General features: G+C 49.0%; 1 protein-coding gene across 1 annotated transcript in view; it reads left to right on the plus strand.

Annotated features, from left to right (window-relative positions):
• Nucleotides 1–3,372: 3,372 nt before the first annotated feature.
• Nucleotides 3,373–19,677, plus strand: part of NAV2 (neuron navigator 2) — a 342,947-nt gene continuing 326,642 nt past the window's right edge. The window contains exon 1 of the mRNA XM_081154569.1: nucleotides 3,373–3,633. Within this exon, the coding sequence (XP_081010695.1) occupies nucleotides 3,376–3,633 (258 nt within the window). The 5' untranslated portion in view covers nucleotides 3,373–3,375. The remainder of the gene's footprint in view (nucleotides 3,634–19,677) is intronic.

The following is a 19,677-nucleotide window of genomic DNA, read 5'->3' on the forward strand; positions in this document are numbered from 1 at the left end:
AAACGGGAAAGCCAAAGTGGCAAACACATAGCAAGCATGTCATTATTTCTATCTCTGTACCCACGACAGACATTATTAATTGATCATACTGCTGTTTACAACTAAATTACATAGACACACCCTCAGAATTCTTTTCAGGACAGGGTGACAGAAAGTCACGTAACTAGAGATGACTCGAGATGAAACCCTTTGCCACCTATGGTTTCACCTTATTACTCAAAAGCTCCAGACCACCTGCAATGGAATCACAGGGGAGCTTACGCGCAAAGCAGAATCTCAACCCCACTCCAGACCTACTGAATCAGAATCTGCATTTTAGCAAGATTTCCAGCAATTCTTATGTATATTAAGGTTTAAGAAGCCCAGGAAGAGCACTGAATGCATGATATATTCATTGAGGCTGAAGGAAGCTCTCAAACTTTAGAATGCATCAGAATCACTGGGTTAAACACTTGTTAAATGTAGATCACTGGGCCCCACCTCCAGAGCTTTTTGGTCCAGTAGGTCTAGGGTGGGCTTTGGGTGTTTCATTTAAACTATTATTTTTATTTTTTCAATTACAGTTGATATTCAGTGGAATTTTATATTCAGGCGTACAGCATACTGGTGGGGAAAGGGGGGGTCTCAAACAAGTTTCCAGGTGCTGCTGCTGGTCTAGGATCATACTTTGAGAAACACTGCATTAGTGCCATGGAAATACTTTGGAAAATCTCCATGATCTTTAAAATCGAAGACTGCAATATCATAAGTCTTGGTACATCCATCAAAACCAGAATTCTGGGTAGGAGAGTCCATAACATTTCTCATGACTTTACGTATCTGAATCCAAAAGGCTCTCCTCCTGGAGAACTGCTGCTACATCACTCAGATCATTTTGTTAGCTGTTCTGTCCACAGCATTACACTTGATGTTGAGAGAATCCAATAAAAGTTTAAATGCAGTTCCTAACTTCAAGAGTCTCTCTCTAAGAAGAAAATAAACACATAAAACCATCAATAACAAGGTGGCATCGGATGGCAGAGGGCAGAGTGCTAAGTAAATGGCACAGAGCAGACAATGTGTGATTTAATGTCAGAGGGAGGGAGGACACCTGACATTATATACCAGACTGTGCATTTAAGCCCAGCTGGAGTAGAAGGTGGCTCCATAGAATATAGAATGGGTGGAAGATAAGGTGGGAGAGGGAAAAGACCAGGGTAAGAAAGCACCTTCTCATTTCTTGGTCCTGTTTAAAGAGGTTGTTTTAAAACTGAAGTTTCCTCTGGTCTGGATATTGATAAATCAATACTATCGGCCTTGTAAATCAGTCAATAGGGTGGGCACACAGAGAAAACCTGTATCTCAGAGACAGAGAAAAAAGACAAACAGCTTATACGCAGAGATAACTGGGGGGGGGGGGGGGGGGAGTAGCAGTAATTAATAAGGGTAACAGTACTCAGCTTCTACTGGCCCCTTACATTGCCAAGTACTGGTGCTAAACGACTGTCAAGCACTATCTCGTTTAATCCAAACAACAGCACATTATATAAGTGGAGTCAAACTTCCTCCTTACTCCAACTGAAAACCGAAGCTTTCTAAGGATGCATGTAAAATTAAAGAACTCGCCCAATCTAAATCCAGCAAGTTCTGGGGGGCGGGGGGGGGGAGGGGCTCCGCATAGGGGAACCGCCGGGTCCTGGCCCGCCTGGATCGTCCCTTACAGTTCTCGTACCCTCTTGAGTCAGCGAGGAACCCAAACTGCAGCTGCGAGGAGAGAAGAAATCTCGGGGGAATTAAAGCCGAGGAACCTGTGGGGCCAGTGCGCCCAAGGCACGGGCAGGGAGGGGCCCCCGCGGGAAGCGCAGCAGGGCTTAGCTGAGCGGCCGGGTGGTGCAGCCCGCCCTGGCCTCCTCGGCGCCCTAATTACAGAGTCCGGGGCAGGCTGCGAGGAGGAGCTGTTTCGGGGCGGGAAGCTTCCCTGGCTGGATACATTGTATTGGCCCATAAATACTGCAAATAGTTAAGTGTGCAGGCTTTGAAAACTGAAGAGCAAGCTATTGGGAGCCCCCCCTCCCCACCCCCCGGGCCGCCTGGCAGAGAAGAAGAGAAATGGCTGGCTGGCCGTTAACGCGGGAGACGGGGAGCAGCCCAGCCCAGGCCAGATGGGGGGCCGCGGGGCCTCGGGCGCGACTCCGGCCCGACTCCGGAAGACTTAGACCGTTAAGGTGACCAGAATCATTTGAAAAAGGAAACAAAACTTCCCCCGAGCAATGCCCGCGGGGCCGCAGGCGGACGTTTGCGTTCGAAAGGGCATTTTTCAAAAGCAGGCTCCGGGGCGCGGGGGTGGCGGCCCGCGGGAGGCGCGCCGCCCGACGGTGCCGCAGAGCGGCCACCAGCCCGCTTTGTACTCGCGGCCAAGCGCGGCCCCAGAGTTTCGGCCGCGGCCCCGGAGTTGAGGCCACGCCCCCTTTGCAGTGAGAGCCTCGGCCGCTGATTGGCGCGCGGCGGGCCAATGGGCGCGCCGGGGCGGCCCCGGCTGTCAGCGCGCGCCGCAGCCGCGCGGGCCGCAGCCCGTCTTCCCCCCGCGGAGCCTCGCAGCCGGCGCAGCCTGCTCGGGACCTGCGGCGGCCGTTCGCTAGCGCAGCGCAGCCCTGCCCAGCCGCGCGCGCCGGTGCCCGCGCCGCACAGCCACAGCCTGGCCGCGCTCTAGCGCACGGAGCATATGCAGACCCGCAGGCGTTAAGGTGCTGTCTGTCCGGGGGGTTTCTGGACTGTGGTGACTGACTGTCACGCCCAGAGAGACCTTTCGGGGGCTCTCGCTGCGCCTCTGCGTAGCGGGTGACACTGCGGTGCTCGCGAGCAGGGCGGCAGCTGCCTCTCGGTGGTCTTGAGACGTCTTGGGCTCCCTGCGCCCTCCCTCTCCCTCCGCGGCTCGCTCCTTCCTCGGCCGGCTCACACCCGCAGCCCCCCGGAGCGGGAGGCGTGCGTCCCCGCCGCCTCTCTCCAGAGCAGATGCAGTGACAAGTTAATATGGGATTCCACGCCTCGGGTCCCCAGGAAGAGAATCGCAAGAGGCAACAGCCCCTGAGCGCCCAGAGCCCTTGAACAGGCTACCCCAGGGGCGTGAGACCCAGCTGCAGCATCCATCCGGGCGGACCGGCTGAGCGCCTCGGCCAGCCCTGCGCAGCATTCCCGCGCCCGAAGGTGCGCTCGCCGGGTTGCTCCGAGCTCCCCGACACGGGCTTTTTCTTTTTTCTTTTTTTCCCCCTCTCCACGGGTGGTGGGCGCCTCGCGGGCCGAGGCCCGGCGCCTGCCCTGCTGCCCGCGCTGCCTTTAGCGGTTGCCTCCGCCGCCGCTGCCAGGGACGTGCTGGGAAAGCCGAAGCCCCGGGAGAAGATGCCGGCCATCCTGGTCGCCTCCAAAATGAAGTCGGGACTGCCCAAACCCGTGCACAGCGCCGCTCCCATCCTGCACGTGCCCCCGGCCCGGGCCGGCCCCCAGCCCTGCTACCTCAAGTTGGGGAGCAAGGTGGAGGTGAGCAAGACCGCCTTCCCGAGCCAGATCCCGCTCAAGTCGCAGGGGCTGCAGGAGCTGGCGGGGGAGGGGCTCCCGCTGCGGAAGACCGGCTCGGTGGAAAACGGGTTCGATACCCAGGTGAGAGGCGCTGCGTGCCCGGGCAATGTCCTGGGGGGATGGGTGAATAGTTTTTGAGGGGTGGCATGGCCTTATGGGGGGAAAGGGCTACCCTGTGGGCGGAGAAGGGAACCGTTCCACTTAGGTAGGCCGGCAGATTGGGGGATGCGCCAGGAGCGTGTGCTGGCTGGTGGGTGTGGCCCGGGTGCCCTAGGTTTGCCTTAAGGATCCATGTGAGACCCGATTGCGGGCCCGCCTGTGGCTTCCTTCTGGGGCGCACGGGCAAGTGTTCTTAAAAATAATAATTAAAAAAAAAAAACCACAAAAACGTGTGCAGCGCTGGAAATTTCAGATCCTGCATGTTGAGAACTTGGTGCCCCCAAAGCAGCATTGGCTGTGTCTGTCTGTCTGTCGGTTCTGCAGGGATTTTATCCCTGACAGGGAATGATCAGAGGTCTCGTTGGGCTCGATGCCCCCCTAGCTGCAATATCCAGAAAAAGGGGTGTGGGGGTGGCAGTGAACCTGCTCCCTCGGCTGGAAGATGACCTGCCCCTGCTGCGTGCCTTGGACGGACAGGACGCCCAGCGTGGTGCGGGGACCGCAGTGGGAGTGCCCGGCGCTCGGGCCGAGGCAGCCAGCTGGAGGCTCCCAGCGCCTTGGCTGGCTGTTGCGGCGGAGGGGGGTGGCTGCTCAGAATGGCGGCCCAAAGCGAAGCCCCTCCTTCCTGGATAGTAGATCCCGGTGCTGGTACCCGGGCGACTGGGGGTGGGGGTGAGGGGTGGCTTGAGGAGAAGTGGCGACTTCCACCTTTCCAGACAGAGCTCACATCACCCAATTGGGCTGGGTGACAGGCCCTGGCCATTCAATCTCTTTTAAGGAAATCAGCAGGGGCCAATCAGGTTCTCTTGGCCTCCTGCCCTGCCTGCTGTTTTTCTTCCCTCTTCTGGTAGGAGTGAGCAGGGGCACGCTGTATTTTTTTGGCAGACAGTCATCAGGGACTTTTGGGGACAGGCCTGCTTGACGGATATGACTGTCCTGGTCAGGAGAGACGGGAAGCCAGAGGGGGAGGCAGTTTGGGGCTGGTGTCAGGGAAGGGGCAACAGACCAGCTGACCTTTTTGGCACTTAGTTCTCTGCTGACGCTGTCTCCACCTTCTCCTGGAGCTTTCTCTGATCAGAGGCTAGAACTCAACACATTCCTAGCCTTTCTGATGGAGGAACTGGAGCTGGAAGCTAATTGTAAGCAGATTTTTGGAGCTCTGGGCTGGAGAAGGCCCTCAAAGCAGATTAAGCTCCCACGCCGGGCTGATAAGCATGCCCCTTGCTGCTGCACTTGCTAAACGTTTTTGGAAGCTGACAGGTTTGAGCGATGGCGTGTGGGAGGAAGGCAAGATTTTCCCCCAGTGCTCCTCAGGCCTGTCTCTGCTAAGGTTTTGTGTTGTGCTGTTTTTTCTGCTGTTGGCTACAGGACGAACGAGCTCTGAAATGGAAATGAACTTGGGGGGGGTCCACTCTCGGCAGAGTTTCTCCATCCTTGGAGGTGGGGTTTATGTGGGAGGCCAGAGCAGTGACCCTGGGATGTGACACACATCCAGCCTGATGAGGAGGACCTGAGGAATGAGAGGGAAAGTAGATGCTGGGGTTGACTGTTTCATATCCAGGCAGCTATTCTGCCTTCACCCCTTTGACCTTTTACTTAACATTGTTGGAGGACTTGTACTGGGTAGGCTCTGGAAAGGTGATTCATCACCCTCCCTCCTGAAAAAAGGTTCTGCAGCTGACATGGTCTCATTCCCTCAAGGCTTTGCTTCCCTCCCTCACCCTTGGTGCACAGTTCCAAGAATGCCCCATTCCACCTTGCCTTGGCCTCAGTGGAATCTTGTGCACTGACCATGAGGATGGTCTAGATGGACTGCTAAGGAAATTGGCCACTTCCCAGTAGGCTATCCTGGTTTTTACCAGCCTACCCTTGCCTTATGTGTCTGGGCTTCCTGGGGGCTCTTCTCTGTGACAAGTGGCAGATCCTGTTCTTACTGCCCTACCCTAGTGTCAAAGTGACTTTGGCAAAAAGGAGTTTCCCTTTTTTGGACCCAGCTACCTCCCAGTCTGCCTGACAGGGTGCCTACTCACCATATAGGAAAGCCTCTACATTATGGCTTAAGGACTGTGTCTGGCTTGACATCTGGTAGTACCCAACTCAAAACATAGTATTTATCACTAGAAGACACTCAGGAAATGATAAGTTAAATGGCAAATGATGTCTTGGGGCCTCTGAGTCTCCTTTTACTTAGGGGGTCTTAGGCAGAAGGCTGGGTTGTGCAGTGGTCAACAGCACAGATTTTAAAGCCAGGTGGATATCCATGGTATCCTATCCCTGCCATGTAATAATAGCTGGGACTGAGTCAATTACCCTCTCTGGGCCTCAGTGTTCCCATCTGTAAAAATGGGCACAAACAACCACACAAATAGTGTGGATTAAGAAAAATAACATATGTGAAGCATTTAGCCCAGTGTCTGGCAAATAAAGGACACAATAAAATGAGCTATTTATATTGCTAAGCAAGAGATAGGGCATGTGTGCATAGCTTATTCTCTTAATCCCTTGAGAAGGTATCAATTGGTGCACAAGGATTTTCAGAGCATCAATCACTTGCCTAGTACAACAGGCACAGTGGGAATAGGAGGGAAGGGCAGAACCACTTGTTGAGGGCCTGATATGCCAGGCTCTTTACCTATGATCTCATTTCATCTTTACCTATGATCTCATTCAAAACAGATACGGCATTTTCTATAACAATAACTTTCTATAACAATAATAATAATATGGTAAATCATTACATAGCACTTCCTATGTGTCAGGAATTATTCTAAAGATATTATATTAAAATACCTCCTTTGATTCTTACAACAGTCCAATGAGATAAGTGTTATTACTCTCGTTTAACTCATGAGGAAACCAAGGCAAAGACTGTGTTAATGACCTTGCAAGTTTCAGAAGCAGAATTAGGACTTAGACAGTCCTTAACCACGATGCTACACAGATAACCACAGAGACTTCCTGATTTCTTTGAGGCCCTGATTTATAAGACTACTGCTCTAACCATTGAGCCAGAGGAGTAAGTGAGCCTCAGCAAGGCAAAGTTACTTGCTTCGGGTCATCCTACTCCAGTGTGGTGCAGCAGGGATCCCAGCTTAGGCTGTTCTGCCTTCAAGGCCAGTGTTCTTCCCACTCTCCAAAGCTGCTTCATTCAGTATGTTCTGACAGATGAACAGGGTAAATAAAACCCTGGGATTTTATAGTCTAGTTGGGAGGCATGACCGAATATACCAAGGGCAACAGGGCAAAACACAGACAAGACTGAGAGGCATGCTTGGGGTTCAAAGGAAGAGAAGGACCATGATGGCTGGAGAAGTCCAGAGGGCCTCATGGAGGAGGCAGGAGGTGGCTGGGCTTCAGAGATAGGCAGGAATGGCTGGGTGGGGATGAGGAGAAGTGAGAGGGGCTTGACTGGGAAGGATGAACGGGGCCACGCTGTGGTGCAGAGCAGTTGATGTCCCCACAGGGGAGCTGCGCCTTTATGCAATAGGTAATTGCTCCGCATCTAGCATCTTCCTTTCAAATGGTGATGACAAAAGAACAGTCTTCTCACAGCTGAAGATTGGATTTGCATGCTGGCTTCCTGGTGGATCGTAATCCCGAGCATGCAGGGTGGTTATGAGAAGCTGGGGAGATGGTGTCCATAAAAGACCTGGTTTATAACAGACCTTTGGGAAATGACAGTGATTATTATTATTAGCTTCGGGTTCAGAATATTCAACGTGGTAGTTATAGGGGAAAGGGGGCCATTCTCACGGCTTCTTTCATTATGCAGCAACTCCCTTCAGCCAGTGACAGCTCATTTTCCCCTAAACCCGCTCTCCATCTCCATCAAGTAGGAAAAGACCTAACATAGGCAGCAAGCCAGAAAAATAGCTCTGAGGTGCAGCCCCACCGTCAGCTCCCCAAGCCCCTCACCTTGAGTCTCTCCCACAAACCTGCGGCTGGGCCTCGACCCCCAGCGGGGGAACTGTGCTCTGCAGCGGCACATCCCTCCCACATTCCCTCCCTGGTGCTGGGATACCTGGGCCTTCCCCCAAGAATGAACATTTATAGCATCTGCTCCATTAACATGGTGTATAAATTATGACCATGTGCAAAGGATTGTTTTAGAGAGAGGCTCTGTGTTAGTTCAGAAACCCTGTCCGGCCGACCTTCAGATAAGGAATGCTCATGAGCTATTTGAAGAGAGAGAGGTTAGCCTATTTTTAAGAAGCAGTTGCGGGAGGGAAATTATATATATATAATACTTCGATATTTCCTGTTTTTAGGAGCCTGGTGCTCAACTTGCAACTCATTTCTTTATAAAAGTAATTAGAATCGATTGAAATCCTCTGTGGGTGTCTTAGATGTTTAAAAAGAAAGTGCAGGCAAGGCCCCTGGGAAGAGCACTCAGCTCCAAGCTTACAACCTGTGGCAACTTTACCCCATTGTGTTTTGATTAGAATCCGTGCTCCACCATCAAAGTTGATTATGGATTTGATTAGTGCATTTCTTTGGTATTGTGTTACTCCCTTTCTTCTCATTCTCAGTTCTTGGAGGGGAATGTGTAGCATGGTTATCTGCCAACATGCGAGAATGTTTATAGTTCACATATTATTGCTTATTCCATGGGTTAATTTTCTGAAGACACTTTAAGGGTGGGACTGGTGGCTTATTTAGCGTATCATTACGTGTGTGTATATATGTATATAAATACATCTACTTCTGGATATGTGTATATACACAGTGATACACACACATATACAAATATATACACATGGAACAGCTTAAAGTAATAAGCACATGTAAGCACACACACATCAAAGCCCAGGCTGGAGGAATTATAGCCCGGTTTCCAACTTTCAGAAGAGTTAGATGTGCTTCCCACTTCTCACACTCTTTTCCTCGGTGACCAAGATTGAAGCGCCAAATATTGGTGTCCCATTTTATATACTTATAAGACATAAGAGATAATGCCTTGAGAGAGGTGTTTTAATTAGGCCTTAATGAAGCTCCTGAAGCCAGTCTGAAAAAGCCAAACCACCCAGGGAGATTTTGGCTTAAGGTCAGAGATTTCTTATTTCTTAGAATCAGCAGCAGGGAAGGAATCCTTTGTAGAGCATCTGCTATGTGCCGGGTAGTCTGAAGTCTGCAGTGTGTGTGTGTGTGTGTGTGTGTGTGTGTGTAAATTCAATTTGAGACACAAGAAACTGGGTAAAATGTAAAACAGTTTATGGATTTTATATGAGGAAGCTGAGCTTTGGGCAAGAGATTTACCATCTAAATGTCAGTGTCTTCATCTATAAAGCAGAAATACTGACGCTCATATATTGGCTATGAGGGTTCAGCACTGTGTCTGGCATGTAATAAGCAAGGAATAGGTATTGCCTATTTTTATTACCCAAGGTCAGAGCCAAGTTTGGAAACCAGATTTGCCTCATTCCAAGCTCATGTTCTTTCCACCCTACCTCTCTGCCTCCCAAGTGCACGGTTGATTACCTGGAAGGACAGATGGCTTGCACTGTGAAAGCAGAGAGCATAGCAGGGCTTTGATTGGACAAATGGGGAGCAAGAGTGCGTTAAGAACCATCTCCTCTAACTGAGTCATATCCAGAGTTGTGAACTGCAACCCAGAAATGCCATCTCTATAGCACTAACCACACTGAGGGATCCGCTACAAACCAAATGTATGGGAAGGTTCCTTTGTACTCCCCGTCTGAGCCGCACAGTGGAGGTGATCACACTGATGGCCCTGCCCCAGGCCAAGAATGCCACAGTCCCATTGATAGAATTGTGAATGGGTCCTTATTGTTCAGGGCAGAAGGGAAGCCCTCTTTTCTCAGGCCTGGCCTTACTGCGGTGGGAGCTAGACCTTGTGGTCTGTTTGGTCATTAAGGTGCCCCAAGGCATGGCCAGCTGCCCAGTGGCTTTACCAATAGCCACACGGTCAATTTCAATGGTGACTCTGTCTTTTCTTTTTCAATGACGACTCAGTCACATTGTTCAAGGAGATGGACAACGTGTTTCTAGAATGTCTTGGGCAGAATGGACCATGTGATTTTGAGAACAAAACTGGGTCAGGCTTTGTGCTTCAGTCCACATAAGACAATAGTGAGTGACACACAAGTTTTTGCAGGAACCCTAAGCCTCCCACATAGAACCTAAAGAATGACTCATGGCTTAGTGCTTCCTTTCCCAAGGAAAACAGACCCTCTCTTGTGTTTTGCAAACAATGGCCCCAGAGCCCCCAAATATTTGTCTCCCCTTCCAAGTGAAACCTTAATACCTTTTCCAACCCCCCTGTCTTGGTGAGATAAAAGATAGAAATGGGGGCTTGGTCAAAATAATTATGAGCCTACCTACCAGGGTTCTTTTGGGGCCTTTGAAAAAAATCAGTTACTCGTGGCAGTGTGACGCAATAAAAACCATAGTCATGGTCACTGACACTGAGCATCACCTCTGTCCCAGCATAATGTATAGCAACAGAAATGTATCATTTCATTTAATCCTCACAACACCCCATAAGGGAGATGCTACTTCCTGAAGAGAAATAGAAGTGACAGCTCTGGAAGTCAGCAACTTTGGTTCTAGTTGTCTCTCTTGACACTTTGCTACGTAACTTTCAATAAGTCACACTGTCTTTTGAGCTTCGGTCACCTCATCTATAAAAGAAACAGGCTAATACCTCCTCTGCCTTTTTTGAAGAGTTATTGTGACGCTCCACAGAGGCAGTTATTATGAACAAGGCACTGGTTTAAGTAGCTTACACCCCAAATACCCTTTAAGGGAACCAAGGCTGAGAGAGGGTGAGCTACTTTTCCATCTGGCCTAGCTGGGAAAGTGGTGGACCCTAAATTGAACTTATGTCTGTTTGACCCCAAAGTCAAGGTTCTTAAGTAGCAAGTGTGAAAGCACTTTAAGAAGAAAAAAAATGGAAAAGACATTGTTAATACTGAATCAAAGTAAATTGCTGTAAATTTTCCTTTGGCTGGGTACATATGCCATTTGGCTCCACCTCTGTGCCCCAGAATTTGGAAATATTGAAAACATTCTTTCAGTATTAAATAAATGCTAGTTGCTTAATAATATCAGTTAACCCAATCTGGGATGTGTAAAATTCCAAGTTCTATGAGGCCTAAAGTTTCACTAAGTGTTATCACTGAGTATAATTGGCAGGGTAGTTTTGGACAGAGGAAGGGAAAAATGGGGACTTGGAGCAAAATCACTTGTTGGCATGAGGCAGCAATTAGATAAATTCAGATTATGGATCATTCTTTAAGACAATGGATCTTTAAAACTGTCAATGTCATGAAAGACAAAAAAAATTAAAAAGCAGCTTAAGGATTATATTAGAAAAGGAGACCAAAGAGCTGAGTAACCAAGTCCAATGAGAACTTGACTGGGTCCTGGGTGACGAAAACCATAAATGCTAGAAAGGTCATTTTGGAGACAAGTGGAGATATGTGAATGCAGATTGTATATTAGATGGTATCATTCCACCGACCTCAGTGGTACTGGGGTTAGGTAAGAAAATGTCCTTTTTCTCGGGAGATATAACAAATATTTAGAGGTGAAGTGTCTTGATACTAGCAACTGACCTTCAGATGGCTCAGGATAAAAAGGGTGAGTATATCTGCAGAGAGAAGAAGAAAGTAAATGTTGTAAAACATTAACTGGTAAATCTAGGTGAAGATATATGTTTGGTTCTTTCAACTTTTGTAGCAAAACAAAGCCCTGGCTAACCAGAGTAAACATTAGCGATCCCCTTGACATCTACAGTGTACCCATGAGAACATAAATCCAATAGGAGTGTGTGTGTGTGTGTGTGTGTGTGTGTACACTCACTTACAAGAAATAGCCTAACGAGTTCATTTCACTAGGTTTAGGATCAGGACTCCTTATCTCCTTTCTGCTATGAGAATCTTGGCTTAATTCCTTGATCTTTCATGAGAATGGTTACTGACACTCTATGGAAATCGTAAGATCCGGTTTGATTTGGTAATCTCTTGTAAAATTCTAAGGAGTTTCCAAGGTTGAAAATATAAAAGAAGTTTTTAAAAATGACAAAATTAGAAAATATATTAAAACCCCTGCTTGAGTCCTGCCAGTCTAGGCATTGAGAAGGTAAGGAGTATGAGTGGAAGCAAGCTCTTTTCTCTGCTTCAACCCTCTTTCTCTCCCCACTACTTAGGTCTCCCTTGCCTGGTTGAATCTACCTTATCCTCTACCCACTCAAGGTGAGGCATAGTGTCACCTCCTCCAGGAAGCCTTCTGCCACCACTGTGGTCTGGATGCAGTGTCTCTTGCTCCCATAGTCTGTTCTGTAGCCCCCACAGCTTGGACTGTGAATGCTTATTTAGCCAGACCATGGCTTCCTTGAGGTCAAGGATGTGTCTCTCCTGATCCCTTCTGGTACAAGGCCAGAACACAGTAGGTTCTTAATTAATATTTGCAGGAGAAAAGAGGAACAGGAGTGGGAAGATAAAAGGAAGAATTGAAAAACAGGAATTTGTGGATAGTGAGCACCAGCTGTGTTCATAAATCTGTGGCTAAACCATATGGATCCTGCAGAACTCTCTCGGGATATGAACTGAGAAGTGATGGTGGGTGCCAAGCATAGGAGACATGGAACGGGCAACCTGAACACTGGCTGAGACCAGCATCAAAACTCCCCACTGCTAGGTCTTAGGGAAACTCGCCTGCTCTGGCTGGGTGGAGAGAATGGGCAGATTCCTTTACACAAGGATGATTACAATGTCCAAGCTGTCTGGCTGTCCAGTGGAAGAAGATCCGCCAGGGTGTGATAATGGCAGTACTGCAGGCGGGGGGGGGGGGGGGGGGGGAGAGAACACCATGGGCTTTGGTGGGTCCCCCCTCAACTTTGGAAGGGGGACCTGAGAAGGGTTCTGAAGGATTTTAGTTGGTTAAGAAAAGGGGACGGTGTAGAGAGTCTTAGGATGGGGCGAGCCCTCTAGGAATAATGGTCATAGTAACTACCTGTGTGCTATTTCTATGCTTAATCTCATTTAATCCTTGCACGAACTTTCTGAGCCAATCTTATTGACCCTGTTTTACCAGTAAGGAGAAAAATGAGGAATCAGTGAGGTCTAGCCTGAGAGAGGTCATAGAACTTGTTCGGGTCACACAGCTGGTATGGATAGTGGCAGGATTTGAACCTGGATCTTCCTGATTCTAAAATCTGTGCTCTTAACCACTGCCTTCTTCTGCCAGTAACTGGAAGAGGCCTGAGTCCCATACAGAGGTGCTGCTTAAGACAATCAAGCCTCCTAACCCTCTTCTCCTTGGAGCCTGCTCCCCATTTCCCAGGCTTGGCCTCTTCCCTGTTTCCTTCTGGTTAGGGCTTCCCATGCCTGTCCTCGCCTGTCTCCAGAGGCTCTGCATTGATAGAATGAGGAGCCTCAGTGCTTTTGCTCACATTCTGCTGCAATCTGGGCACCATCTCCTTCTCTCATTGCGTGGCTGCTGTTCCCCCAGGTCACCCCTGTGCTGCTGGGCCTGGTGGGATCCATGTGCCGAACAGCTGGCAGGACCTCTTTCCTGTCCTCCTGCTGCAGGCTGCTGGGCTGCAGCTCTGCAGACAGCCCCCATTTCATGCTGATTTGCTTTGATTCTTTTCAGACCTGTGAGTGACGCTTGTTTACGTCAAAATGTGTGGGCTGCAATTGTCCCAGAGCTGTCAGACCTTCCTGTGTGCTAACTTTGGTTAATTGTCTCTGGATGGAGGAAGGCAAGCCCTGGAGGAATAAGTGCCATTTAGGTGACAGAATTTAGTAACCAGGCTTACTTGGGACATCTACTTACTGATCTATTCCTCAAAGACTTGGGACATCTGAGCGACTGTAGACCTTGGAGGCCATCTATTCCCACAGTTCTTTTGTACAGATGGGGAACCCATGGCCTAGAGAGGGGCATGACTTGACCACTGTCACCCAGCTTCGAGGGCAGAGCAAAAACTGGAACCTAGGCCTCCAGACTCCTGGCCCTGTGTTCTTTCCACCTCAGTCATGGCGATCAGATGTTCTGCTCTGAAGGCCCTCATGGTTTAAAGAATTAGAAACAGCCTCAAGCTATGTTCTTTTTCCCTTCCTTCTACCCAGTAGTTAAGATAAGTAATTCCTTCATATTAGAAAGCTTTTGCATTTGGCTCAATGAATCAGAAAACCATAATCTCTTTGTGGCTGGTATAATTGTGGCAACAGATCACCATTGAATACCTCCCATGGGCCAGGCACTTTACATGTATGTCTCATTTAAGCCTCACAACAATGTGATGGGACTGGTGGCATCCCATCCATTTTATATATGAGGCCCCAAGAAGGTCAGAAACTTGACTAAGATGCATGGTCAGTACTGGGACTCTTTGATTTCATGTTCATGCTCTTCTACCCGGCCTCTTAGAGCCCACCCCCAACCCCCAAGCAGGAAGTCAGAGAGACCCAGGTTAGGATCCTAACTCCTCATTTATTTACCAGGTATATTAGCTTCCCCAGTGCTAATGTAGGGCCTGGAACACAGTAGGCACTCAATACATAGTTGTTGAATTGCAGCTTGGACAAGTCAGCCCTGCCAAGCCTCAGTTTCCCCAGGGAAAGTATAGCATTTCACTGGGTCATGTTGATGAAAGCAGTTAGTGTATATAAACGTGCCTGGTGTGGGGTAGATACAATCACTGTTATTTACTGAGCACTTATTATGCGCTGGGCACTCTTCTAAGCATTTTGTATGGATTTTCCCAGCTCATGATCACAAAAGCAGTAGCCTCTAAGGCAGGCATTTTTGTTATTGGCTCCGTTTTACAGGTAAACCAAGGCATGGAGAGCATGACAGCTTGTCTAAGGTCACCCACCTGTAAGTGAAGGAGCCAGGCCTGGCACTCAGGCAGAGCCTACAGAGCCTGCCTCCTTCCCCACTGCATGGTCCTCCCTCTGTGCTGCTTCTAATTAAACCCAAATCGAGTTGAAGGTGGGGAGGAGAGACATATAAAACTGAGGGCACAGAGGAAAGCCCACTTAAGGTTCTTCAGCCTGAGAGGTACGAAAACCTAGCTGAGACTTGCCTTTAAAGCAGCCTGGGCTCTGTTCTTTGAAAGGTGCTGCTTCTCTACTGGGAAAGTACCCCTGAACTAGAGATGGTTACCAGGAATCTGGGACTCCCAGCTGCCTGGTAGACTGAGTGGCTTTCCCCTTTGGCCCCTGCTTCTCACTCATTTGGAATCGTTTCTTCTTGGAATCACAGAGCAAAGGCCAATATAAATTTGACCTAGTCCCTAGCTAGACATGTTTACCTGGCTAAAAATATGCTGACTTCATTATATTTTTAGCCACATTTAGATTTGAAGTATATGAATTGCCCACACTTGTGTATTCCGTGCGAACTGTTGGTACATTTTGTAACAAGAAGCTGCTGGTTTTCCATTCCAGAGAACTGGAATTAGGTCAGAAATTTGTCTTTTGCAAAAGCCAACTCTAGCTACATTCCACTGCTGTTTTGAAGAGTGTCTCGTCACCTGGGTTTGGAGGAAGCTGGCCACGGGCGAGGCCAGGCTGGCCAGGCTGCCTGCTGTATGCTCCAGGTCTGGTGCCTTCCAGGCGACCTCTGCCTGGCTCTCCCTAGGCCCACACCATCTGCAGTGTGTTGCCTTTGGATTAGTGTATGGGCAGACAGGGCGCTTATTTTAGAATTGGAAGGAGAGGAGATGTATCAATAAAAAAAGCAGGGAAGGAAAAATCCATTCAGTGGTTTTAAAATATCTCTCCTTTAATAGGACAGATTATTTTTGTTTCTTAAAAATAACTGGTAGTTTGCTCCTCGAAACAGAGTTGGAAAGAGAGATGTATTAGACTGGAAAATGGAGAGGGCTGTAAAGGTGGCCTGTAGGTTTCATCACCCTGGCCCATTCACACAAGACAGGTCATTTCTCCCAACCTCCAAAGCCTCTCAGGCTCCTGATTGGCAGAGTCAGGGCCCAGCACATAGTGTTTACTATACACAGAGTGAATAAATGACAGGTACTTGTGCAAGATTCCAGGAAGAACTGAGTTCAAGTCCAGGACTCATACTATTTCTCCAGACCCTACTAAGGAATCTACAGTGTGTCCCTTAAGATGCTAATGGGTCGAAATGTCATCCCTTTGAGTTATGTATCTTTCGTGGGGGCTTCTAGTGCAAAGGGTGGGTGAATGTCTTAGCTCAAAGTGGATGACTCAGGTCGGCTGGGACAAGGTAATGCTTTTGCTCAGGTGGACACTTACCCTATGAATAGACTCTCACTTTGTCTGAGTTTAGAGCTGGCTCTGAGATGCCCACAGTAGGATGTGGAGTTGAGAACTGAGTTTGCCAACATGCACTGGTTCCATTTTGTCTCCCCCCCTCCCTCCCTCCCTCCCTCCCTTCTTTTTTTCTCTTTTTTTCCCTTTCCTTCCCCTTTTTTACTTTCTCCTAGTCACTTTTTGTGCTTTAAACCCTTGTTAATAAAAGTATGGTCTGTGGCCCAGCATTAATGGCATCACATGGAAGTTTGTTAGGAATGCAGAACCATGAACCTAGCCCCAGACCTTCTGAATCAGAATTTGCATTTTTAAAAATCCTCACCGGTGATATGTTTTTATTGATTTTAGAAAGAGAGGAACGGAGGGGGCGGGGAGAGAGAGCAACATCAATGTGAGAGAGAAACATTAATTGGTTGCCTCCGATGTTTAAGACCCAACAGGGAATCAAACCAACTGAGCCACACCAGCCAGGGCTAGAATTTGCATTTTAACTAGATCCCCCAGATAATTCATAGGCAAATTAAAGTTTAAGGAATGGAGTAGCTTTTATGCCATCACCCCTTCAGAAAAACTTAAGAGAAACCCCCTTCCCACAAAGTACTCAGTGGCTGCCTCTGTCTGGAGGCATAGACCTCATTGCTTCTAATAGCCCTACCCTGTGATTGGGCATGGGAATGATGGAAGGGCAACCCTAGAAGAGGGCATCATAAAAGAGACTTCTAGAATACATGGCCACTCCATTTCTTACAGTGTTCTGTCTTATTCACCTGTGCACTTGGCTTTATAGGTAATGTTTGCTCAGCCTGGTGAGAGGCTGTACTCTGGTAACTGCAGAAGGAAGGGAGATCTAGTTTTTAACCTGGGAGCTCATGATTAGAGGACCTCAGCTCTCCACTCTGCTGGGTGTGCTCTTGGCTGGCTGAGATGGCATCTTTCAGGAGCTAGAGGCAGTTTCACCCTAGCCTTTCTCACTGACGGCTGTGAAATCCCCATAGCAGAGGCAGGACAGCTATTCCCACAATCTGAACAGAGCCCATCTCCCATGACCCTTTGCTTTTTGGAAGTCTCCTTCCATTTCTCCTTGAATTGCAATTGGAAATTGCATTGCATGTTTCTAGCATGTGGCTGTGAGGGAGGCAGATGCATCCTGGAGTACCAAGAGGAGGGATTCATTCAAGCAGCAGTGCTGGGCTCTCTATCCCCACCTAGGGAAGCTCTCTCCATAGGCAGGTGCTGTGCAAATGTAATCTGTCTGCCTGCTGAGGCATCTCTTTCAATCATGCTGCAGTTGTGTATTGATTTGGGGAAAGTCCATTGATAAGAGCAGGCTAACTGAGCACCTGAATCAGGCTTTTGGTGAGATTATTGTCTAAGGCTGATGTTGGAGCTTTTCCACCTTGTTCTGTGTAAACCAGGGCTATTTAAATGCTGCTCACATGATCACTGGTGCCATAGAAACCTCCTGTCCTTGGTGCGCACCCATGTCTCAGTCAGGCGGGGGCCATCCCAGATGGAGGAAGAGGCATTGGTGGTCTCACTCAGGAGTCTGCAGGAAGAAGAAAGGTGGTGAAGGGAGTCGAGGGGGGCTTTCTGCCACCTCCTCCAGCTCCCCTGGACTTGTTTCATTTAATCCCATCCCCAGCCACACTGAAGTTCAGACCTGGCCTTGAGTGGGGACAGGAAAGCTGCCCTTTGACTGAAAGGTGATCAGCCTGATACCAAGAAGTTTTTCGCATGTGTATGCATACATGCATGCACATGTACATCTATGTGAGCACGGGCGTGTGTGTGTGTGTGTGACATCTTCCCAAGGGGCTGTAGAAAATCCATTTTGATCACTGGGAGCACCCTAACATGTGAAGCAGTGTGGGGAGGCTGAAAGAGCACTGCTCCTGGAATCAAGAAACTTGAGTTCTCTTTCTAGACCCTGCTTTAACCAGCTGCATGACCCAGGAATATGTCCAGTGGTTCTTTGCCAGAAGCCTGTGGAGTTGTCAAAACAGCACACATGCCCAGACGTCGCCCTTACAGATCCAGGCCTGGGTTGAGGCTTCAGCATCTGTTTTCTTAGGGCTCTGAGGGGATTCTGGTGCACACTTGGGGGAGATCTCCTGGATCTGAGACCAGCCCCCTCGGAGAAGTCAGGATAGTGCAAATGGTCACGGCCACACAGACAAGGGTTTGGATTTAGCTCTGCCCACTGATGGTGAGGCCTTAAGTGAGCTGCTAAACTTGCATCTTCATCTGCTCTAGAGGACAATTGTGTCCTCATGCGGCTACTCTGAGCACTGGACACCATACTGTGTATGAAGCATGCGGCCAGCGCCGGGCATTGTGATGCATTCTCCGTCATGTTAGGTCTCAGGTGTGCGCACACGTGCATGCATGCGTGTGTGTATTTTCTGCTATACCCTAATATATAGATAGAAACCTCCCAAGGAAATCCAAGGCGGAATGCAATCAAGAAATGAGATGGCAGTGCTCAGTTATAATAGTGTAATTTGGCATTTGGGAAACCAATTAATTCATTCTTTCAGACAGTTAATAACGGGAAAGGGAGCGTGCAGAGAAAGGTCCTATGGGGCCAGGGAGAGATTCCAAGCGTGCATCTCTTCCTCCACGACTGGTGTTTAAGCTTCATTGTGCATCAGTATTACCTGGGGCTGGGAAGCTTGGTAAATATGCAGAATCCTGGGCTCTGGCCTCAGGGACTCTAATTTTGCAGATCTTGGTGAGGCCAAGAATGCATCTTTTTGACAAGTATGACCAAGTGACTGTGTAGAAGCTGGTCTGCAGCCCACACTCTAACAGTGAAAGATCAAATTGGAGGATTAAGAGGGGGAGGGAGCTGGGTGAGTTGCAGCGGGCAAGAGGTACCCTAGGTAAAGAAAGAGGGGCCGAGGCTTGAATGCATGCAGGCTCCAGAGAAAACAGGGCAGCGTATTTTGGACTTGATATGTTGAGCAGATGGTAGAGGGCTCTGGTGGGCAGGCAGCCCTGGCTCCTCTCCCTGCTAGCGGGGGCAAGGGTTGCCATGAAAGGTGGGCGTCACACTAGGATGTCAGCCACTGGAAAGGGTTAACTGGGATTCCTGGCCAAGGGTGAGGAACCTTGAATATGTGCCCCTTTGTTCCCTGTGTAAGGCCCGAGCTGCCTGACTGTGACCCTAGAGCTCAGCATCAGTCTCTTTGCTCATTCAGAAATCAGGGCTTAGGAGCAACCTGGGGCGGGAGATCCGGAGTGTCCAATAGATCTGAGACACTCAGGACACAGGATGGGGTGGCAGAAAAGAGGACCAGAGATGAGATGTGGAGTTGTGTATTTGGATGCTCCTTATTATGGGCTTTGTGAGCTGAGAGGGGCCTCAGCTGGAGTCCCAGGTCTGCAAGAGGCCCAGTGTCCCTGTAATAAAGCCTGGACCAAGATATTCCCATAGCAGCGGCCTTGCAACCTGCTGTTCTTGGAGAGCATATTTTCTGGGGTCTTCAGTGCAGTAGGAAGAGCTAGAAATAAGAAGGGATAGAAGGGAAGGGAACATTTATTCAGCACCCAAGTTCCAGGCTCCATGCTGCATGCTCACATGATTTCTCTTATTCAGCATCCCCCTGAGGAAGGAGGTATCATTAGCCCCCTTTTACAGATGGAGAAAGAGAAGCACAGAGAGGTGAAGCAACTTGCTTAATGCCATACAGCTAGT

The sequence above is a fragment of the Miniopterus schreibersii genome (genome assembly GCF_964146895.1).
Source record: "Miniopterus schreibersii genome assembly, chromosome: 12".
NCBI classification, from domain to species: domain Eukaryota; kingdom Metazoa; phylum Chordata; class Mammalia; order Chiroptera; family Miniopteridae; genus Miniopterus; species Miniopterus schreibersii.